This window comes from Puma concolor, chromosome B4, assembly GCF_028749965.1.
Source record: "Puma concolor isolate L17-30 chromosome B4, mPumCon1.1.hap2, whole genome shotgun sequence".
Classification (NCBI taxonomy): Eukaryota; Metazoa; Chordata; class Mammalia; order Carnivora; family Felidae; genus Puma; species Puma concolor.
This window is the reverse complement of record NC_141673.1, coordinates 104547114-104571942: the sequence shown is the minus strand read 5'-3', so window position 1 is coordinate 104571942 and position 24829 is coordinate 104547114. Positions and strand designations below refer to the sequence as shown.

The 24829-nt window shown below is 43.5% G+C and overlaps 1 protein-coding gene across 4 annotated transcripts in view; it reads left to right on the top strand.

Moving 5' to 3' along the window:
- PRMT8 (protein arginine methyltransferase 8) overlaps positions 1–24829 on the top strand; it is a 97950-nt gene that overhangs the window by 21157 nt on the left and 51964 nt on the right. For all 4 annotated transcript variants that reach the window (XM_086714292.1, XM_086714289.1, XM_086714291.1 and 1 more), the window contains one exon: positions 20377–20562. In XM_086714292.1, the coding sequence (XP_086570418.1) occupies positions 20377–20562 (186 nt within the window). The remainder of the gene's footprint in view (positions 1–20376; positions 20563–24829) is intronic.

Here is a 24829-nt window from a genome sequence, read left to right as displayed (position 1 = left end):
AGAGAGAGAGAGAGAGAGAGAGAGTGTCTGTGAGTGGGGGAGGGGCAAGAGAGAGAGGGAGAGAGAGAATCCCAAGCAGGCTTCATGCTGTCAGCACAGATCTCCACTAGGGGGCTTGATCTCACCAACACTGAGATCATGACCTGAGCCAATATCAAGAGTTGGTCGCTCAATCAACTGAGCCACCCACGTGCCCCAGCAATCCCATTGTTCTTAATAAGAGATCTTGGGACCCTCCGATTAGTAACTTTGAAAAACTGTCCTTAGAAAGGATTCTTGCAAAGCATTAAGGATGTATCATTCTGTTGAGAATTATCTTTCTCTAACAGTCAGATTGAATGTTCTGTGACTGATTTCTTCTGGAGGGGGTTTAATATGACAGGGAAAAAGGTAGGGAGACTTGCTGTAGGAATGACATCTGAGTCTCCTTGAAGACTAATTGGAGTTGTCCAGATGTGGGTTGGACAAGTATGTGGCAGTTGATAGTGAGGAGCTGGTGATTCTAGACAGAGGAATAGCAGGTACCAAGGCCAAGGGGCCTGGGCACAATGCATCAGGGGACACAGAGAAGGGCAGTGGGACTGGGGCAGCATTTGAAGAGGAACCTGAGGAGTAGATGGGGCTCAGATCATGGCAGAGAGTAGAGTAGTGTAAAGTTTGGTAATAAATTTAGACTTTACCTGTGAGGACTTTGGTAGCTCAGCTTCTGCTTAGGCCTCATGGACAAAGGGTTTGCTAATAGCTAACCCAGTTTTCCTGGGCTCTGGAGTGTTCAGCGTCCTTTGAAATAAAGCAGGGCAGAGCAGGACATTCATAACGGGGAGAATCTGAGAGCCAGCACAGTGTGGGGCCAGAGTCAAGCACAGACAGGTGGCAAAATGTGCACTGGGGGCTCTGTGAGTTAGAGCTGCCTGGTGTGGGGTGAGAGTGGGCTTCCAGGACTGACTTCCATCTGCTCCATCATGGCTGTTCAGCCCTTTTCTTTTCATAGCTCCCCCAGATATTTGTTGAACACTCAGTGTCAGGCACGGTTCTATAAACTGGGATTACAGTAGTGCCTGATGGTAGCTACTGTAGCTTTCATTGTGTGGGTAAGACAGACATAAGCAAATATATGACCTATTATTAGGTAACAATACAAGTTCTGAAGAAAAATAAAGTGGGTAAGGGAATAGAATGTGATGGGAGGGGGTGTTTGCAGAAAGAGTAGCCTGGAGAGACCACTCTCTGCAAAGGTGAGATTTGAATAAAAACCTGAATTAGGTGAAAGAGGGAACAATTCAAATATATGGGGGAAGCAGTTGGCACAAAGTTCCTAGGTGGGGCAAGTTTTGGATGCACAAGCAGTAGAATGAAGTCCAGACTGTCAGAGACTGAATAGCAGGAAGGGCTTTGAGAGGCTGCAGGGCCTTATAGGTATGAAGGAGGGTATGAAGTTTGGGGACAAAGTTTAGAACCTAGAACACTGAGGGGATGGCAGTTTGACTCTGTGCCTTCCTTCTTCTCCTTTTGCTTCTAGATATTACATTTCTCAGGCTCCAGGACCCATAGGTATTCCTTGGGCAAATGGTCTTTGGGTCTTACCTTCTTCTTCTTTCATCTCATTATTTCTTTTTCCTGCTTCAACTTTATTAGTAATGAAGGTGATATTTTGTTTTGCTCTCCCAATTTTTTCTTGTTCTTTTTTTCAAGTTGAAGTATAGTTGACACACAATGTCACATTACTTTCAGGTGTACAACATAGTAATTCAACTAGTCTATACATCATACTATGTTCACAAACGTAGTTATGTCATCATGCACTATTACAATACTATTGACTATATTCCTTTCTCTGTACCATTCATCCTTGTGACTTATTCATTCCATAATTGGAAGCCTCTACTTCCCATGACCCTTCACCCATTTTGTCTATTCCCCCCACCCTTCTTCCCTCTGGTAACTATCAGTTTGTTCTCTGTGTTTATGGATCTGTTTCTATTTTTTCCATTTGTTCATTTATTTTTTATTCCACATATAAGTGAAATCATATAGTATTTATCTTTCTCTGTCTGAGTTAATTTACGTGAGATAATGCCCTCTAGGTCCATTCATGTTGTCTCAAATGGCAAGATACCATTCTTCTTTATGCTTGAACAATATTCCATTGTATACCACATCTTCTTTATCCATCCTTGCATCTAGGCATGGACACTTGGGTTGCTTCCATAAGTTGGCTATTGTAAATAATGCTGCAATAAACATAGGGGTGCACACAATTTTTCACATAGTGTTTTTGGTTTCTTTGGGTAAATACTCAGTAGTGGAATTGCTAGATCTTTTGGTATTTCTATTTTCAATTTTTTGAGGAGCTTCCATGATGTTTTCCACAGTATTTGCTCCAATTTACATCCCCACTAATAGCACATGAGGGTTATCTTTTCTCCACACTTCTCTTCAACATTTATTTCTTGCCTTTGATATTAGCCATTCTAACAAGTGTAAGGTGGTACCTCATTTGGTTTTAATTTGCATTTCCCTGATGATTAATGATGCTGAACATCTCTTCATATGTCTATTGACCATCTATATACCTTCTTTGGAAAAATGTCTATTCAGGTTCTCTGCCCATTTTTAAATTGAATTATTTGTTGTTTGTTTTGATGTTGAGTTTTATAAATTCTTTATATATTTTGGACCTTATTGGCTATATCATTTGTAAGTATATTCTTCCATTCAGTAGATTGCCTTTTTGTTTTGTTGATGCTTTCCTTGACCATGCAAAAGCTTTTTATTTTGATGTAATACCAATAGTTTATTTTTGCTTTTGTTTCCTTTGCCTGAGAAGACGTATCTAGTAAAACATTGCTAAGGCGGATCTCAAAGATATTGTTTATGTTTTCTTCTAGGAGTTTTATAATTTCAGGTCTCACATTTAGGTCTTTAATTCATTTTGAGTTTGTTTTCACCTGTGGTGTACGAAAGTGGTCCAGTTTAATTCTTTTGCATGCAGCTGACTAGTGTTCCCAGTACCATTTCTTGAACTGATTGTCTTTTCCTTATTGTATATTCTTGCCTCCTTTGTTGTAGATTAATTGATCATATAAGCACGGGTTTATTTCTGGGCTCTTTATTCTGCTCCATTGATCTACGTGTCTATTTTTTTGTGCCAGTACCACACTGTTTTGATTACTATAACTTTGTCTTTCTTATCATTATTAAAATGTACTTTCTTCCTCCTTTCAGGAACTAAGAGACCTGATGAATGAGTTTACACTAAGGTGTTAATTTGACGATTAAATGCTTATGTGTTGTATTAAACTCAATAGCACTTAATATAAAACTTACTATAATAACCATTTTTAAGTGCATAGCTCAGTAGTATTAAGTAAATTCACACTGTTGTGCAAACATCAGTCCTATTCATCTTTAGAACTCTTTTCATCTTGCAAAACTGAAACTATACCCATGAAACAGTAACTCCCCATTTCCTCCTCCTCTCCTATCCCCTGGCAATCACCATCATACTTTCTGTGTCTATGATTTTGATTACTCTTAAGCACCCTATATAGGTGGAGTCATACAGTATTTGTCTTTTTGTGACTGGCTTATTTTTCTTAGCATAAAGTCCTAAAATTCATCCATGTTACAGTAATTGTCAGAGTTCCCTTTCTTTTTAAGGCTGAACAATATTCCATTTTATGTGTAGATCACATTTTGCATATTCATTCATTCGTTCATTGATGGACACTTGGGTTGCTTTCACATTTTCACTTTATGAATAATGTTTCTATGAATATGGATGTACAAATATGTCTTCAAGACCCTGCTCTCAATTCTTTTGAGTGTGTACTTAGAAGTGGAATTGCTGGATCATATGATAATCCTATTTTTAATTTTTTGAGGAAGTGCCATACTCTTTTCTCTTTTCCATAGTGACTACATCATTTTACATTCCCACTAACAGTGCACAAGAGTTCCAATTTCTTCACATCTTTGCCAACGCTTTTTATTTTCATCTTCTTTCTTTCTTTTTAAAAACATATTAGCTCTCCTGGGGTGCCTGGGTGGCTCAGTTGGTTAAGCATACAACTCTTGATTTTGGCTCAAGTCATGATCTCACGGTTTATGAGCTTGAACCCTGCATTGGGCTCTGTGCTAGCAGTGTGGAGCCTGCTTGGGATTCTTTCTCTCCCTTCTGCCCCTCCCCCCATTTGTTCTCTCTCTCTCTCAAAATAAATAAATAAACTTTTAAATAAATAAAAAAAATATTAGCCCTTCTAATGAATGCAAAGTAGTATCTCACTGTAGTTTCAATTTCCATTTCATTAATAATTGGTTCTATTGGGTTTTGCTTCATACACTTTGCATATCTTTTATTAGATGAATATGCATTTGAAATTATGTCCTCTTTATGAATTGATGTTAATCATTATGAAAGTATCTTCTTTTTCCTGATATTATTTGCTCTTATTTCTATTTTGTCTTATATTAATATAGCTACTTTAGCTTTCCTTTCATTAGAATTAACATGGTATACCTTTTTTTATCCTTTTACTTTTTTTATGTTAAAAGTAAGTTTTCAATAGGGTGGCATATGGGTGTGCTTAAATCTAATACGACAATCTTTGATTTCTAATTGAGGTGTTTAGACCATTTATATTTAATGTAATTATTGATGCTATTGGGTTCAAACCTACCATCTTGCTATTTGTTTCTATATAGTTTATCTTTTCTTTGTTACCTTCATCCTTGTTTTAACCTTTTGGGGGAGGTAATACTTGAGTATGATTTCATTTTATACCCTTTGCTGTTTTTTTGCCTATAACCTGTTGTGCTTTTATACAGTGGCTGCTTTAGAGTTTGTATTATACATATTTAATTTATCACAGTCTACCTTCAGGTAATATTATAGCACCTCACATATATTATAAGAATCTTATAAGAGAGCACTTCCATTCTTCCCCTTCTGGCCTTTGTGCTATTGCTATCATACATTTTATTTCTATGTATGTTATAAATATCACAAGACATTGTTTTTTTTAAACAGTCAATGATATTTTTAAAAAATTTATTTACTTTATTTTAAAAATTTAAATGTTTATTTATTTTTGAGAGAGAGTGAGTGAGGGTGGGGGGAGGAGAGAGAGGGAGACACAGACTCTGAAGCAGACCCCAGGCTCTGAGCTGTCAGCACAGAGCCTGATGCGGGGCTTGAACCCATGGACTATGAGATCATGACCTCAGCCAAATGTTGGACACTTAGCCAACTGAGCCACCTGGGAGCCCCTTCAGTCAGTGATCTTTTAAGGACATTTAAAGAAAAAGAACAAAATTCTTTTGTATTTACCCATTTTCAGAGCACTTCATTCTTGGCATGGATCCAAATTTCTATCTGATATCATTTTTCTGCCCAAAGAATATCCCTTTAACATTTCTTATAGTGTGGGCCTGAGGATGATGGAATCTTTCAGCTTTTGGAAGTCTCAAAAAGTCTTTATGTTGCCTTTATTTTTAAAGATATTTTCCCTGGGTATAGAATTCTAAGTTGATAATTTTTCTTTTTTCTTTTTGGTACTTTAAAGATGTTGCTATTCTGTCTTCTAGGTTGTGTTGTACTTATAAGTATTTATAAGTTGGCTGTCATTATGTTTTTTGTTCTGTGTATAACATCTCTTTCCCTCTCTCTGACAGCTATTTTCTATTTATCAGTAGTTTTAAGCAATTTGATTATTATTACCTTGGTGTAGTTTTTCTGCCTCAAATTCACTTTCTTCAGGGTTGGTTGAGGTTTTTGGATCTGAAAATTTATGGTTTTTATTATATGGAAAATTTCAGCCATCATTCCAATATTTCCTTAACTATTTTTCTGTTTCCCCTTTCTTTGGGTACTACAATCACATGTGTACTAGGACATCTGAAGTTGTCCCACAGCTCACTGATGCTCTGTTTAACTTTTTAAAAACTATTATTCAAGTATAATTAACACACAGTGTTATATTAGTTTCACATGTACCGTATAATGGTACAACGGTTTCATACATTTCTCAGTGTTCACCAAGATAAGTGTACTGTTTGTCCCCCTCACTTACCTCCTCCATCTCCACCCACCTCCCCTCTGATAGCCACCAGTTTGTTCTCCGTATGCAAGACTCTGGCTTTTGTTGTTGTTGTTCTTTTCTCCCCCTTTGTTCATTTGTTTTGTTTCTTAACTTCCACATATGAGTGAGATCATACGGTACTTGTCTTTCTCTGACTCTCTTATTCCACTCAGGATTATACCCTCTAGCTCCATCCATGTTGTTGCAAATGACAAGATTTCATTCTATTTAACTTATTTTCAGTATTTTTTCTCTTTGTGTTTTATTTTGGACAGTTTTTATTGTCCTGTGTCAGGTTCACTAATATTTTCTTCTGTAATATCTAATCTGCTATTAATCTAATCCAATGTATTTTTCATCACATATAATTTTTATGTCTAGAAGTTTAATTTGGGTCATTTTTCTATCTTTCATGTCTCTACTTATCAGGTTTAATTTTTTTTTTTTTTAATTTTTTTTTTCAACGTTTATTTATTTTTGGGACAGAGAGAGACAGAGCATGAACGGGGGAGGGGCAGAGAGAGAGGGAGACACAGAATCGGAAACAGGCTCCAGGCTCTGAGCCATCAGCCCAGAGCCTGACGCGGGGCTCGAACTCCCAGACCGCGAGATCGTGACCTGGCTGAAGTCGGACGCTTAACCGACTACGCCACCCAGGTGCCCCTCAGGTTTAATTTTTCATCTCGTTTCTTGGACATATGAAATAGTTACAGTAACAATTTTAATGACATTGTCTACCAGTTCTGTCACCTATGTCCTTTCTGGGCTGGTTTCATGTGATCAGTTTTTCTCCTCATTATAGGTAGTGTTTTCTCACTTCTTTGGCAAGTCTTTTCATTTTTGACTGAATACCAGACAGTATGTAATCCAGACCTTGAGACATTGTTGGGTGCTGAGTATTTTTTGATGTATTGTACTTCTAGGCTTTGTTCTGGAATATGGTTAAATTACTTAAACAGTTTAACCCTTTAAGGTCTTGCTTTTAAGTTTTGTTTGGGGGAATTAAAGCAGTCTTTAGTCTAGGGCTAATATCCACCACTAAGGGAAAAATAACCTCTTCTGCATATTCATGAATTATGAAGTTTTCCACTCTGGCTTGGGTGGACAAGAAGTATTCCTGCCCCTGTGTGAGAAACATAAATCAGTACCTCTGTCTTCTCAGTACTTTTTTTCCCCTAGCATCAGGTAGTTTCCTCACATGCATGGTTTAACCCATCTCAGCTGAAGGCTTGAGGGGGATTCTGTCCAGATCACCAAGACCCCTCCTCCCTTAGTCTTCTACCCTCCAGTATTTTGCCTTGCAAACCTTCACTACCCTGCTGTCTTCAGAGTCCTGACTCTGTCTCTTTCACTAACACAGATTTCTAGCAGGTTTCCTACTGCCTACTCTGTAGCTTGGATACTCACGCTAGGTCATCATAGGATTCACTTTTTTTGTTTGCCACCTCAGGGATACAGTTTTTCATTGCCTGATGTTCAATGTCTTAAAAACTGTTATTTCTTATGTTTTATCTGGCTTTTTAACTGATCATGGGCATTGCCTGGGAATGCTTTTAAAAATCCATATTCCTGGAATCTGTCATTGGCTAATTTCAGCCACCTTTGGAGGAGTGGTCAAATATATACTGGATGGTTGATATTGTTCTGTTTCTAGCTGGAATGCCAGTATTTTCAGTGCAAACTTGCATCAGAATCTCTGATTAAAGGAGTCAGTTTTTTATGCTAAGGATCTGGGTGGAAATACATTTATTTGAAGTAAATGGGTTTTCTAGAACTAGATGGAAATTGTCTGGGGGGGGGGGTCCATGGAAACCAGATGAGGATCTAGATGGTGTGTCTGTGGTCTTGACAAACAACTTGTGATTTTCTTTCTGACGTGTGTCTGTAGCGCACTTTTCTTCAGCCATCAGCTTAATGGCCAGATGATGGGGCCTGAGGCTCTCTGAGGGTCAGCTCTGGGGTTTAGACCAGCTATGCTGTATGGGCTGAATCTGTCAGTCAGCTTCCCTGAGCCACAGTATCATTAGCTGAAATTCTGGCCTTGAACTACTTGGTGTGAAGAGATTGTTGGGAAAATGTCTAACAAATACGCTTGAATCTGTACTTGAATGCACTTATAGTCTGTACAGATGGAATTACGGGTGCTTAGTAAATTCATTCTGTATTTGCAAGATATATTCTTCTAAAAATCCCAGGAGACACTTCTTGACAAAGACATTTGGAGTACCATTGAACCTTCCAAGGAGTGTTGAGTATTATTAAGATCCTGATAATTATTTTTCTCAGTTTTGTCTTTCTTCCTGCCATCTCTCCACCCTTTCAAGGGGAATGAAAGTTCTCTGATTACACGGTGGGAAGAAGCCTCCTTCACTCCACTTTCATAATATATTTATGAAGGGCAACATTGACCCAATTGAAGTGTATAAGGATACTGTAACCAACACATCTTTATTGAGCCCCAGCTCTGTGCCAGGTATTAAAGGAGAAAGAAACAATAACACATCAGATATGGTCACTGGCCTGGGGGAATTTACTTCTTGGTTGTAGAAGCAACACCTACAATTATGAGACCATTTGTCAACAAAATAAAACAAAATGTAACCAGTAGCTTCATCAACAGATGCCATATGAGTTCAGAATAGGAGTAGAAGAGACCAGGTGTCAGGGACTGGAGAAAATGACTGATTTTCCACGACGGCCTTGTTCTTAAAGGTAGCCATTGCATAATACTCAGAAAGCTCCAAGGAAGGGGGGGTAGAACAGAGCCTAGTGAGTGGACAGTATGGAGGGGGAGGACAAGAGTCAGGCAGGCAGAAGAACAGAATGCTAAGGGTAGCCAAAGCCACTGTGTCTAGTGCCAGAGCAGAGCCCAGAGAACATCCAAAAATAGCACAAGGGCATAGATTCAGATTGCCACAGATGGAAGTGTCACATACTCTTTCACTGCACATTAGAATTTCCTCCGAATATTTATACACCCAGCATCTTTCAATCATCATAGTAGGTTTGTAAAGGAAGCAGGACACATAACTGTTGTCATTTGACAGAAAAGGAAACTGAGAGTAGGAAAGATTAAGTTGTTTTTGCATAGTGACCCAAACAGGGCAAGAAAGAACCAAGACCAGAATCCACAGATGCACTATCTGTACAACTTCTGCCTGATACTCTTTGCCTCTATAGATGACTCAGCCTAGAGTGCGGACCCACAAGCCATCTCATGTCCAACAGGGACAATTTGACCCAAATATGAGACTGAAGCTTAGTCCAACTCTGGGAGAGGTTAGGGTGTGAGGACATTGGCTGTGTCTTTCTGCACATTTGCCTGTACAGGAAAGTGGAGAGAGAAGCCAAGTGCTTGGCGACCTCTTTCAAGTCAAAGGAGAGAAAAGGCTCCTGTTGCCTTGGGGAGGGAAAAGGGAGGAAGTGGAGGGGAAGTCTGCTTTTTAAGCCCATTAAGGAGGAAGAGCCAGGAGGCAAGCATCCAATTAACCTGACATCTCTTGCAGCCAAAATATCTGAGGATATAAGAAGAGAATTTAATATGTGGAGGCTTGGGAGAAAAGTGACTAATAGCTGGAAAACAGCCCCAGTTTATTTAAAAAATAGGTCAGGCCCAACAAATCCAATAGATTCCTTCCCAGCAGTTACTGATCCAGGCGACAGAGGGAGTGCCGTGTGGGTGCAATGCCATTTTGATTTGAAGCAAGCACTGCTATTGTACCACAGACAGCCAGGGGCTGATGGGAAGCACGCAGACAGTGTGCACAGCTGCCGAGGACTGCCCTTTGAGTTGAGCCACATCATGACCCTGGCAATGCCAGCAAGGTAGGGACTGGTCCAAGGTCACCTAGACTGAAGGTGAGAGAGCTCACACCCAATCCCAGCTCTTTTGCTGTGGGAGCTAAGGCAGCCTTTCTTCCAGGTGTCCTTGGCCTGGCTCTGACATTGGGGATCACAGGGGCACAGAGTATGCCAGGCTGGCCTCTGGGGGCTGCATTAGGGGTCAGAGAGTAATGGAGAAGGCAAGTAACTGTCCTCAGCTCTGTCTGGACCAGGATTTCATAGGCATCACTGGGGGAACTTGTTAAATGCGCAGCTTGTTGTGTTTTGTCCCCACAGGCTCTGAGGTCAGACCCAACAAATCCAATAGATTCCTTCCCAGCAGTTACTGATCCAGGAGACAGAGGGAGCAAAGGCATTTTGATGGCATGAGTCTGGGGTCGGGCCTGAGACCCATCCCAAGGTGGTTGATACATATTTTAACAGAGAAACACTGTCCTAAATCAGAGTCACCCAGATGGTTTCCTCAGAACATTAATTTCCAGAGATGTTTATAGATGTCTCAGAAAAAAAAAGATGTCACAAATAAATTTAGGAGCAAAAGACACCCTAACTCCCTCTTGGAGATTCACAATTCATTTTAGCAAATTAACGACTTAAAAGTACTGCAATTAAGAAATCTCTTTCAATTTTTCATATATACATATATTGAATCATTATGGTGTACCTTAAACTTACACATTATATGTCAATTATATCTCAGTAAAGCTGGAGAACAAAAAGAAAAAAAAATCTCTTTAGCTTGTTTGTCCAAACTTATTTGACCATGGAATCCCTTTTCTAGGAGTATCTATTCTGTGGAATACAATGTGGGAAAATGCAACTCTAGACCAGTGGAGCTCAAACTCTGTGATACATCAGAATCACATGGAGGCTTGTTGGAACAGATTGCTAAACCCTACCACAGAGATTATGATTCAGTGGTTTCTGGTAAGGGCTGAGAATTTGCATTTCTTACAAGTTCCCAGGAGATGCCGTTGCTAGTGGTCTGGGGACTAGACATTGAGAACCACTGCCCTAGACCCCTCTGTAAGTCCTGGCTCATCCAAGCGTCCTGCCAGGCCTCCTGGCAACGTTCCTCAGTACAAGGCATCCCCCCAGTGAGAGAATGGGGACTGAGAATAGTGGGTGACAGGACCCGAGGGAAGGCGAATCCAGAGAGAACAGTCTCAGAGGGAACTTGAGTCTAAAGGAATAAAGCATGTGAAGATGGGCTCTACCAAGTTATAGTCAGGGATACTGTAAAACAGGAAGGTCCCAGTGGGTGACAGCAGCTGATACTCTGTGACATGCATCAGTGCCTGACCTTGCCCCCAGGGGGGTCTAGAGAAAGTATATGCCCTTAAGGAGAAAACTCTAGTGAGGGACATGAAGGTGACTGTTGACAAATATACAGACCAAGGCACCCTGGAGGGCCAGGTACAAGAAGACAACACTGTCTTGTGGGACCAGCAGCATCTAGATGTTTCTTCCCATCTCCCAGACTCACAAGTTTATGATTCCTAGGACGAGAAACCATGATCTGGGGCTATGTACTCTAGCATAGCACTTCCTTCTGGGGAGGCTTACTTTGACATTGCTTCCCTGGGAACCATCTTCAGCCCAGATGATAGGGAACATGGGTAGATATGAGGGTGGAACCAGGATTGTTTTTGGCCAAAGGCAGACACGAGAGCTATACATTTTTGGTGTGATCTTTGATATGAATAGGAGAGGTACACATGCCCATCAGAGCCCTTTCTGGCCTTGCTGCTGCCAGACTTTCTACCATTAGAATGTTCTCCTTTCAGTTAAAGCTCTGGTCCCTATCTAAAGGCAGACACAGTGCTAGAAGAGCTCACTCTAGGCAATTACCTCACAGTCTTGTGAGTAAACATTGGGATGGAGAAAGAGTGTGAGGGTCTGAGGGTGACCCTGGGACAAGGGCCAGATGTGAGCATGGGCTAAAAGAAGCTGGGAGGAAGACAAAGGCATCTGGGAAGAAGGATGTAGTGAGACCTGGCCAGGGAGTCACCCCACCTCCCACACCATCTTCTACCCACCCTGCAGTGACCCACCCTTTGCAGTCTGTCCACCACTCCCCCCCATCCCGCCCCCATGGGACTTCAGGCCAGGCAGGCTGCTGCTAAGGACAGACGACTCAGGTTAGAAAAAGCTCTCTTGACATTTGGAAACAGAGCAGGATTTGGCTCCTCCAGTGGAGCCTCTTGTTCTCAGGAAAATCATTTTTACAGCTTGGGCTGGTGCCAGTAAGAGCCATTTATAGCCCAATGGGCTTGGGTTAGCTTCAGCTGCCTGGTGCAGAAAGTGCTGGTTTCTCTCTGCCCCCTGCTGCCTAGCTTCCCCCTCCATATTCCTTCACCTCTATTCTCCTTCCTTAAGACCTCTTTCTCTTACCCCCTCCTTACCCTTTTTCTATTTTCTTGGAGATTCCAGTTCTGGGTTTACCTGTGTGACCCTAGACATATTCCTTTGCTTATGTGGACTTCAGCTTCTCCTTCTCTAAAATAGAACTTACTATTGGCTGCCTTTTGAATTCAGTTACCTTGGAGAGGTACTTACCTGTGCCTACCTTCACGGAACATTTTCTTCTTTTTAGTCATTGCCTTGTTGACCTTCTTTCTCTCCCCAGAACTGGGCGTGCTGTTTGGGCCAGCTTTGCCACCCATTTCTGAGGACAGGGCTCCTAGCAGTAGCTCAGTTAAGCTTGGTGTGACTGAACTGAGCTAACCACAGCATCGGTGTCAAAAGCATCAACTCTGGTGTCCAACAGATAATGGTTCATATCTCGGCTCTGTTACACCCTAGCCCTGGGCTCAGGCAATTGACTGAATTTTTTGAGTATCAGTTTCTTTGTAAATTTCAGTTATTCATTCAGTTATTATGAGGATTTTAAGATGTGGTATTTGTAAAGTGCTTAGCACATTGCCTGGTTCACACTGAGCCCTCAATCTATGTTAAGGATCATCATCATTATCATCACCTATCACTCACCCTTACTTTCAGATGGAAGTCGAGTTAGGTTAAGAAAAATAAAGGAAAAATAAAATCTCTCACTGAATCCCTACCCCTGCCTGTGGAAATCTTAGCCACCCTTTGAGGACCAGTTCAAATGCCACTTCTTCAGGAAACTATCCTTCTTTTTTTAAAAAAAAATTTTTTTTAAAATGTTTGTTTATTTTTGAGAGAGAGAGAGCACACAAGCGGGGCAGGGACAGAGCAAGAGGGGGACAGAAGTTCCAATGCAGGCTCTGTGTGCTGACAGCAGACAGCCTGATGCGGGGCTTGAACCCACAAACAGGGATATCATGACCTGAGCTGAAGTCAGACGCTTAAGTGACTGAGCCACCCAGGTGCACCAACTAGCCTCCTTTTGATATATAGCTTTGGTGTTTCCTCCAGCTTTGGTGCTTCCACAACACTTTATCTTTTTTTTTGTTTTTAAGTTTATTTATTTATTTTAAGAGAGAGAGAGAGAGAGAGAAAGCACAAGTCAGGGAGGGGCAGAGAGAGAGGGAGAGAGAGAATCCCAAGCAGGTTCTGCACTGTCAGTACAGAGCCCGATGTGGGGCTCAAACTCACGAACCATGAGATCATGACATGAGCCAAAGTGGGACATTTATCTGAGCCACCCAGGCACCCCAACCCTACATCTTATCTCAGCATTTAGTGGGGCCTGGACCCATTCATCCCAGTGGAATGGGGTGGACTAGGAAGATCATCCTGGGGAGAAAAACTGCTGAAAACGCCCCGGGAAAGACCAGGCCTGGAGGCAGATCACAGTGTCTGAAGAGTCCCAATCAGCAGTTAGCACTAAGAGTACAAGGCAAAGTCACAAATCCTGATGGTGACAGGTGACTCTCAGCAGACTGGGAGAGCAGTTGGCATTAGGAAGCCTTCTGCAAAAGCAGTGCCCTGAGCCTAAGGCCCTTGGGAGGAGGTGGGAGAGCAAGGCAGGGCTTGCTGTATGCATTGCAGCACCAAGCATCCCACTGCATCAAGGATAGAGACAGTGGTGCAGGAATGGTTACCAGCACCAGACATCAAGTCGGAGAAGGCAGGGCTGAAGCATAAGCCGCACACTGCAGGGCTAGAGGGGTTAAGATGTCTAGTGGGAAGGAACTTGGGCACAGGGAGAAAATTGGAGCTGTGACAGTCACAGCTGCAGAGAGACTGATATGCTGAGGCTGGGAGTCAGTCTGGCCACTGTCTCCTGCTGTGATTCCCAACCCTAGTTTGCCCTCTCGGCCAGTATATACAAGATGATTTGAAGTTTGAAGGCTGCCTTCACCCAGAGCCTCTGGTTGGCCTATGGAGGAGTCAGGGCTTCTGACTTCCCAAATGAGCTCACCATGGTCCCCCAAGGCCCACCCCCTACATTGCTCAATTCTTTCCAGGACACTGGAAGGTAGGCAGATGTGCCAAAGGCTGGGTTTTCTGAGCCCTTCCAAAGGACCTTTCTTTGTGGTGTAACCAAAATAAACTTTAATAGCTTCCACAGACACACCTGGCTTCCTATGCTGGCTCCTATATGCCCATATGGGGACCTAGAGGGTTTGTATGCATCTCTGTTCTTTCACAAGACCTGCACAGTGCCTTGTTACAGCAGATGTTTGGTCAGTATTTATGGGATGTAAAACAACACCCCCATGTAGCTGAATGCCTAGAGACCATGGGCCACTGCTGTTTCCCACTCTTGGGACAGGGCACACCTATCAGATAATGGGATAGTGCAAGTCCCATATGCGAGAGGCTGAGCTAGGCTGACAGCCTTTGGGACTAGGGACTGGTCCGTGGTGACCTCTTTGTCTTCATTGTTTGACCTGTGGTTATCGAGGTGAATGGCCCCCCAAATCCATTCACCACCTTGCTTCATGAATGCAATGCATGGTGCATGGTAGACACTTTTTGTAGGTTGGCAGATGAGAAAAAGGTTTTAGGAATCTTGTAGAAAAGGAAACCTTGGAATCAGAGCTAAGGAGTGCAGAAGGATCTTATCCTGATCATGTATGCTGCCTGTACCAGCTAGGATTTTTTCTCTTCTTAATACCTTTACATAGAGTAAAGATTGGGGTCAGCTTCATGCATGGAGCTTTCTTCAGCTTTAGAAGTGACTGCACAGCTTCCTAGGCATGGTGTCCTTTTGGGTAAGTGAGGCTAGATAGAGGTCGTCTTTGCTTTGGTACCATTGACTGGTCACTGGAGTGTAATGCTTGGATCGCACATCCTCAGATGAGGGCCAGTCACAGAAATAACTCCTCCCTAAGCCTCTCTCCCCAGGTCCCCTGGTGCCTCCAAGGTCCTCAGAGAAGGAGGCTTCCAGCTTCTCTCCCTGGCCTAACCTCATTCCCCTCTACCACCTTCCCTGGGGGGCTTTCTCAAGTGAACCCTTTAGCCTTTCTCTGAGCAGAAGGTTTCCACCCAGAGTGTCAGCCTCAGCTTCTTTCCAGAGGTCTGGGATATTTTTTTTTTTTACCAATATTATTACGTTTTGCTGTTTTCAAAATAGTACGTGCCAATGGCATACATTTTTGAAAGTATAAACAAGCACAAGAAAGGAAAGAATTAACTGTTTGTAATCCAGCACCCTGTCATAATTGCCGCCAATTCTGGTGCCTTCCTTGAATCTCCCCTCTTAACACACAGGCATGAATAAGTTTTAATTTTAAAAATGTGATCACACTATCTATTCTTCTCCCACTTGTTCTCCTCAGCCCACGGTTTATCGTGATCACATTTCTCTTATTAACCACTCTTCCACAATATTATAAGCAGCTGTATAGCATTCTGTTGTGTGGATGTACCACAGTTTACGTAAGCAGTTTTGTTTTGTGGAACCTCTAGATTGACTCCTATTTTTGTGTTGTCTGCCATGATTCTTTCCTTAGGATGAATTCCAAAAAAAGTAATTACTGGGTTTAAGGATTTGTGCTTTTAAAGACTTTTAACGCATTTTTATCAAACTGCCTTCCAAAAAAAATCCTCTCTAGAACTGTATGAAAGTACCTATTTTTTCTGCAGCCCTTAAAAATGCAGTGTTTTAATAGTTTCTGGAGGAGTCAAGCTTATTTGGTAATTAAAAGTTTTAACTTTTTGTTTTAATTTGAAGCTCCCTGATTTCTAGAGAGATTGAGGCAGAGAGAGGGAGACAGAATCCCAAGCAGGCTCTGTGCCATCAGCACAGAGTCCGATGCAGGGCTTGAACTCACGAATGTGGGATCATGACCTGAGCTGAAGTCAAAAGTTAGATGCTTAGCTGACGGATACACCCAGGTGCCCTTTCTTTTCTTTTTAAAAATTTTATTTGAGAGAGAGAGAGAGAGAGAGAGAGAGAGAGAGAGAATCCCAAGCAGACTTCAAACTCAGTGAAGAGTCTGATGTGGGGCTCGATTCCACAACCCTGGGATCATGACCTGAGCTGAAATCAGCCATTGGACACCCAATTGACTGAGCCACCCACGCACCCCTTGTGTTTATTTTCATGTGAATTGACTAGAAGATCCTTTGTCCAATGCTAAATGGAAGATGTTTGCCTTTCTCTTATAGGTTTATAAGAGCTCTCTGCATATTAAGGATATTCACTTTTGTCCATATATGTTAGACATGTACTTCTCAGCTTATCATTTGCCTTTCTATTTTACTTATGATATTTATTTTTTTTTAATTTTTTTTTCAACGTTTATTTATTTTTGGGACAGAGAGAGACAGAGCATGAAGGGGGGAGGGGCAGAGAGAGAGGGAGACACAGAATCGGAAGCAGGCTCCAGGCTCCGAGCCATCAGCCCAGAGCCTGACGGGGCTCGAACTCACGGACCGCGAGATCGTGACCTGGCTGAAGTCGGACGCTCAACCGACTGCGCCACCCAGGCGCCCCACTTATGATATTTATTAACTGGAACTGCACTACTCTCTGCTTGCCTGACATCTTTTTTTAGATGACTCAATGATATTTCAAATTTCACAAATCCAAATGGAAACTCATTATCCCCCCCATCCCACCTGCTCTTCCTGCTGACTTGCTTATTCCTGTTAATGTCACCACCATTTTGCTAGTCACCCAGACTTGAAATGTTGAAGCCATCTTGGGTTCCAACGTTTCTCTTTCCCCCATATCTCATCAGCTACCAACTCCTGTGGATTCTATTTCTGCAATTTCTCTGGCAGGCAGGCCCTCTAATACAACAGTGTTCAGGTTATCATTATTTCTTGACTGGACTTTGAAAATGGCCTCATAATATCATATGCCTCCCCAATCCCCAGACCCTTGATGTGACATTTCTCCTCCTTGCCCCACCTGTACACTGCCACCACATTAATCTTCCTAAAGTAGAGCTCAAACATAGAACTCTCTGGTTACACACCACCAACAGCTCCCCATTGTCTTGTATTTAATTACAATCTCTTAGTCTGGCCTTAATTTCCTTTCAATGGAATCTCCCACTATTTTGGCCAAGTTGCTCCTCAAATAAGCATGCTGCTTTCCCACCCCTTTACATTTTTGTTCAAGCTATCCCCTTCTCTCAGAATTCCCTCCCACCAGCTCCACCTACCAAAATCCATTCAGAAAGCACTCCACCTACCCCACTGCCTATCCCAAGCGCTTCTGATTTTTAAAATGGAAGTGAATTCTCTCCTTTGAAACCCCTACGACAATTTGCTCAAGCTTCCCTTATAAAGCAAATCTTATTCTATCATCTAGTGGAGCCCTCAAAGGTCTTATATTCCTACCAGAAATCAGAGACCTTTGAGGGCACTCTTCTTATATGTCTGTTCTTCCACAGGACCTGCACAGTGCCTTGCTGAAGTCAATGCTCAGTAGGTATTTATGGAATGAAAAGCAACATCCCCAGGTAGCTGAATGCCTAGGGATTATGGGCCACTGCTGTTTCCCACCCCACTCCCAGCCTCCTGGGACAGGGTACACCTATCAGCTATGGGCAGAGTGCCAAGTCCCCTCTGCCAGAGGCTGAGCTAGGCTGACAGTCTTTGGGACCAAGGACTGGGCCACAGTCACCTCTTTATCCTCATGATCTGTAGTTATTGAGGTGAAAGGCCATCAGATCCACTCATTCCTTTGCTTCATGAATGCAACGCATGGTGCGTGGTAGAATGTAAATTGGCAGCTGGGAAAAGAAATCTCACAGACCTCATGGAAAAGGGAAACTTCAAATCAGAGTTGAATGGCAGCTAAGGGGTGCCGGAGGCTCCTGGGACCCTGACCATGCATGCTGCCTGGACCAGCTAGGACTTTTTCTCTCTTTAATATATTTAAATAGAGTCAAGATTGGGGTCAGCTTCATGCACAGAGCCTTCTTTAGCTTTAGAGGTGACTCTGCAGCCAGCACGGGAGTATGCAATTGACACAGTCTATTTTTAGCCTCCCAGAGACCGTGCCCAACATCCCAAGCTGAGGGTGGGCACACCTGCTGCATTCTAATGAAGCAGCCCCGATTGCCTCTGCCAGCCAGCCGGGATCTCGCCGACCTCAAATCTGATGTTGCTAAACTGGGAAGTCTGCTTATTTCCCAAAGGCTGTAGCCTAGATACACCAGGAAAATGGGACCATTACACTCCCCTGAGCTCACTGTCTTCCAGCCCAGGGCACAGGGCAGTCTTGGGGCTGTATGAACAGCATAATGAAGAGATGGAATCCCTTGGGTTTCTTGATCTTGCTCTGTCCTAGGGTCTCCCTATTTCCCTTGATGGGAAGAAGATTAGTAAGTCTGAGCTGATTCAGCTCACAAATGAGAAAATTGAGGCACAAAGCAGGGAAGTGTTTATGTAATCTGAATAATAATTATAATGGTAACAATAATAATAATAACAACAACAATAGAGCTTACTATTGCAAGGCAGTGTTCTAATGCTTCATGTACATGAACTCACCCAAACTTCTTGACCACTCTCTCAGATGGGTTTTGTCATGATCTCTATTTTATGGAGGAGGAGACTGAGGCCCAGTGATGACAAATGACTTCTAAAGGTCATTTGTCAGCCACCAAACAGCAGGGCTGTGTTTCAAAGCCAGGCAGTGAGGCCCCAGGATTTACCGTGACACCTGCCTCTCAATATCTATTTTTAATTTTACTAGAGGCAGGATTGGGATCCAGGAGTCCCAGAAGACCAACTACTGGATAGTACTCCTTCTCTATTTTTAATTTTTATTTATTTTTAAATTAAATAAAGTTATTTTATTTTTGAGAGAGATGGCAGTGGGGGGGGGGAGGGGCAGAGAGAGGGAGACACAGAATCCCAAGAAGCTAACAGCTGCTAACAGCATGGAGTCTGATATGGGGCTCGAACCCAAGACACTGTGAGATCATGACCTGAGCCGAAATCAAGAGTCGGACGTTCAACCGACTGAGCCACCCAGGTACCCCACTATTTTTTAAACTTCTGTCCTGCTTTGAAACCTTTGCTGTGCTGCTCACACACCTGGATTCCTACACTCCAGGGAGAGAAGTTTCTTCTCCTGGGATGACTACCCTTCTGCAGTCAAGCTGAAATTTTGGGCCCCAAAGCTCCCTGAACTTCTTCTCTTTCTCCCCTTAGCCTATAGAGGAAGAGGGCCTGGCTGGTGATTGGCAGCTGCAGTGGGGTATAGAGCCAGGCTACATGGTGGGGCTGGGAACCCAGAAAGAACAGTGATTGGTTGTGTGCAGGCAGGAGGCCACCATCAGTGTGGGTATTCAAGCTCAGAGTAAACTTCTGCCAAAGTTCAGAATAAAGTTTACAGAAGCCAGGAGGGAAGAAAAGAGGTGTGAGACCCCAGAACCTAAGATACCTGCTTCTGTTGGTGGGGAGGGAGGGCAAGTGCTGCCTGCTGGGGGAGAAGCCCAGAGACTCATCTAAGCATGCAGGTGGGACTCAGTTTAACAAACACCTATTATGTGCTAAGCCTTTTTATAAGCCCTTCACAAATACAACTATTTAGTCCTCAGGATGACTCTAGGAGATGGGGATCATTTTATTCCCCTTTGAGAGATGGGGAAACCAAGCCACTGAGAGGTTAATAATTTTGCCTAAGATTGCATAGCTCAGAAGTGGCAGAGCTCGATTCAAGTTTCAGCAGACTGGCTCTGGAATCTACACTGCAGCCACCATGCTATGTGACGCTATACATCTTGCCCTTTAGTGAGTGTTCGCTATTTGCCTATTGTTGTCCTCATTTAGCACATATGAAAACTAAGATCTGGGTTGGCTCAGGTCGCCTGACTATTAAGAGATGGAATTAAGTTAAATGGATGTCTTTTTTGGCTCCTCAGTAGCATGGCGCCTCTCCATAAATCATGGCCCTCAGTGGGACTTCCAGAAGGGTCCATTCGTCCCTTAGGAGTGGCTGCTGTGGCAGACTGGAACCCCTGGGCTCAGGGAGGGGAGGCAAGCAGGGGTGACATCTCAGAGGGCAAGAGCTGGTCTCCACTGCTGACGCCAGACCCTTTATTTTCCCCCTCAGGTGAGCAGTGCCCCCCCACAGCCCCCTCAGCCCGTCGCCCCACCCAAGCCTGTGCAATGTGTCCATCATGTCTCCACACAACCCAGCTGCCCAGGACGGGGCAAGATGTCCAAGCTGCTGAACCCAGAGGAGATGACCTCGAGAGATTATTACTTCGACTCCTACGCTCACTTTGGGATCCACGAGGTAAACCGTGAGGAGCTGGTGGCAGAACAGGGCAGCTCAGCCCTGCTGTTTCTTCACTGTCCTCTGAGGCAGCCTAATGTGTTCATCTGTCTACTGTCTTAAAGTGGGTTTTCCTAGTGGCTCAAGGCCTCTGGCCCTCCTTCCCTCCTGTGAGCCTCTCTGGGAGAGGGTCAGAGCCAGGCCCAGAGCAGGTGAGTAGCTGAAAGCATGTGTCTGTGTGTTTCTCAGCCAGAGAGCAAGGGGTGCTTAGGGTTTCTTTGTTTTATGGTCCAGCGCCTGTGTCTCTTCTTGACCCTAAGTTCAGGTGATCCAGGCGGACCGATGTCCTTGTTCTAAGTCCTGGCTCTGCAGGAGATGCTCTGCAGCTCGAGTCCTAGATGCTGAGAGGACCTCCCAGAGGCCATGACATCAGTCTTTAGGCAGGCATGAACATGAACCCTTAGGCCCTAGACCAATGAGCACCCCCAGGGGAAGAAATGCAGGAAGCTTCCTTGAAGACCTGGCCCAGGTCTGTCACCCTGATTGATTCTCAGGAAATTCTTGTGTCTAAATGTTTGCCTTATACCACAGCAAGGAAGATTTATATTAGCTGTAGAACAGAGCAGAGCTTCCTAACCAGAAAATTCCTGGCTGGGGTTGGGCTCCTGCCCCCATCACCTCCAGCATTTTCCTAAGCCAGTCAGGTTGCAGAGTGCTTACTCATTAACTGGGTGTTTATTCAGTGCCAGGCATTGTTCTAAGCACATCATACGTATCATTTCATTTAGTGCTCCTAAGAACCCTATGAAGAAAATATTTCTATTATCCCCTTACTGTATGAAGAAATAGTGAAAAAGGAACGAAGCCTTGCTTGCTTTGTAAATGCATTTTCAAATAAATCTCAACGTTTCTGTTTCAATCAGATGCTTCTGTAAGCCCTCCCTATATCAAAATGTCACTGCCAGACGAGTGTTTAAAAATAATAGCCAGCACTTTTTCCTTTTTTTTTTTTTTTTTTTTTTGAGTGCTTACAACATGCTGGGTGTTGTTCTGAGATTTTACATTATTGGCTCATTTATTCCTCAGGTCAGCCCTATGAAGTTGGTATTATTATTTGCCCCCAAATTATTTGTAATTATTTGTTTTTTTAATAAGCAAAATCTTTATTATTTAGTATTTGCCCCTTTTGTTTATGTTTTAACATCATATATTCCTTTAAAAAAAAAAGCACATTGTTCTATATGCCACCCAGCCATCTACTTATAGAAGTAATACAAGTTCATTATAATGAACTTGAGGAATACAAGAAGATTATTAGTCCCCAGTTTATACATGAGGATGTAAGACCTTAAGAATCCAGATCAACTTACATTCCTCACTTCCTTTGCTTATAAGGTCACAAGCTAATAAATGGGAGAGCTAGAAATGAAACCTTCACATTTGGGGCCCAGGGCCTTCATTCAGAACTTCCATGCCATATAGACTTTAAAACAGGTCTTTCGTTCTTCCTGGAAATTTTGATTTTTTTCCTGCTGGTTCCTTTGCAATTCCATGTGGAGATAGAGAGTGAGGGAAGTGTTCCTCAATGAATTCTAGACTCAGGGACCTGGCCCATTCACCCGAGAGAGACTCAGGGTTTGGTCTCCCAGGAACTGCTGTCCACATAAAAGTGTTAGGCCTGGGGTCTGCAGGGGAGGAAGACTGGGTCCTGTGTGTGTTCTGGGAGTCCTGGCCCAGAAAGGCCTGGGCCAGCTAAGCCTGCCATTCTTGGTGGCTAAGATGTCATCTTTGGGCAGATAAGTGAGCTGCTGTACCTTCCCTGATCCTGTTCCCCATGCTGGTGGGGATTGGAGTGAGGTGGTGCACTGAGCCCTGTCCTAGGCCTGTGAGAAGTTTTGGGAGCAGAAAGGGGGCATCTTCAAGAGTTCACCCTGTCCCTAATTCATGTGACAAATTCTAACAGGCGTGTGGCTCTGGGTACCTATTTCAAGGCAGATTCCTAGGAAGAGATGCTAGTTCCCCAAAATGCCTCCCCTTGGGCTTGCCTGGAACCACCCCCCCCCCCCACCATGAGAAACCAGCTAATTATGACATGTACCTGGTGCCTGTCCTTCCCCATCTTCAGGAGCCATTCCTCCAATGGAGCCTCCTGTGACTGACGTCTGGGACACCTCCATCTGAATGGCTGCATTCTTGCTGGGCCACAACTTTGGCTCCTAGGATGTGCTCTCCTGTGCTATGATTAATCTCTGTAATTCCTTCAAGAATTGCTTCCCCTGCCTCTAACCCAGGGCTTGATGCACTGTCTGATTTTGCTAATCTGATCACTCAGGTGATGTCTGGTTAGCACATCAATGGGCATACCAGAAAGTATGATCTCCAGCAGGAGAAGACACCAAGGGTCATCAAATAAATACTATACCAGCTTTCCTCAATTTCATGTATTGATAGAAAAACCTAGTACATGAAACATTGGTAGAAAATTAGTACATGAACATATATAAGCATTGTCCAGAATGAGCTAATAAACATGGAGTAAATGACCTTCAGGTCATATATAACATTTCTTTCCTTAGTAACCTGACCTGGAATAGTTTTAGCAATACTTTGCATCTGGAAGTACTTCTGATGCTTAGCTCAACTGACACTACTAGATTAAATCCCTCCTACTGCTGCCGTAGGCCATCTCTAGATCTGGGTTCTGGGGAAATGTAGAGGTCTTCAGTGTCAGGGTGGCTACCTAGGCTTCCTTCAACCTTGAGGCTTCCCTCCACCCTATTTGGTCTCCAAGATCATCTGGTATAAAAAAAAAAGTAGGGGGGCATGTGGACGGACTCTTAACATTGTTCTTTGCAGAGACAGGGCCTGCTTGTTTCTCATTATCAAGCACCAGGGATCTCCGTTCTGTGCCAGACAGCTCGCGGTGATGCCTTTGCCTCCTCAGTCTGGACAAGACCCATACCTCACCATCCGGAGCCGAGCTGGCCGTTTGGCAGTCTTCTCCCATCATTAACAAGATGCTCACAGGGGCGGGCAGCAGTACCGCCAGCTTGCTGATTAATAGTGATCAGTGAGTGTTTAGGAAACATGGTGTGGGATGGATTGGGTTTGATTAGTCTGTGAATACGAACAAGAGGTGTCAAGTTTGGGAGAGGGCACTGCTTGGGGCTGGAGAACACAGCAAGAGGTGATTCTGGATACTTCTATACTTCCATTCCATGGCCCCATCCAGCGATGACTCTGTACTCAGCCTCCAGAAGGAAGACTGTGACATTCTGTCACAGGGCGTCTCTGAGAGGAATGGAATCTTGAACAGGAGAGGAAGTGACAAATGTGTGCCTACTGAGGCTTCTGTTCAGAGGGGAGGGGGCCAGGACCATGACCTCCCAAATCTCAGCTCTGAATTCCCAGCATCTTTGACAGTTGGTCCTGGGCTTGGTTTCTCAGCATCCAGAAGACTCCCTGCCGGTGGGGCTGTGTTCCCAGCCCCCAGCTCTGGATGCCCATCCCATTCCTGGCCAGCTCTCTTATTTTGACAATCTTGCTGCAGGTTCTTTTGAAATAGATTCTTCAGGGCCTCATTTCCCAGCAATTAGTCAATGTGCTGTTATGTGTTTAATAGGCAGGGAAACTGGGAGACAAAGGCATCCACAGCTGGGGGCTGGGAATTGTTTTCAACAAAGAGTGACATGCTCTTGTCTGAAATGTCTGGAGACTTCTTTGGGCTATTCTCTCCTAGGGATGATTAAAGCAGGGGTGGAGAAAGGGGAGAGAGTTTCCCTTTTGATGGGTCAATCAGGGGAAGCCTTGCTAAGTCACAACTCTTCTCCCAGGACTTGTACCTTTGGACCCAACTCCTGTGGTCTGGAGACTTAGAGGGAAGAAGGGGTCCAAGAAGTGATGGAAGGCATTGAATCAAAGGTGGGATGCTGGGAACCTCTTCTTTAGCAACAACAGAATCTGCTGAAGTACTGGACCAATCTAATTCCAGCAGGGCAAGCACTAAGGACTTCCAGCTATGGCCATGATGACAAACCTCCAAAAACTTTGCCATTATTTTGCTTCCATTCCTCAACTACTGCTCACCCTCAACTGTTTCCTTGCATGGATAAAAATGGTGACAGCTGTCACAAACAGCCAGAACTAACACTTTTGTAACACTTACTACATTTATTTAATCATCACAACAACCCAATGAAGTAGGTACTGTTATCATTCCACCTTCAGCAGGGGAAATTGAGACAGGCTAAATGATGTTCTGGGTTAGGGAGGTCAAAAGCATGGGATC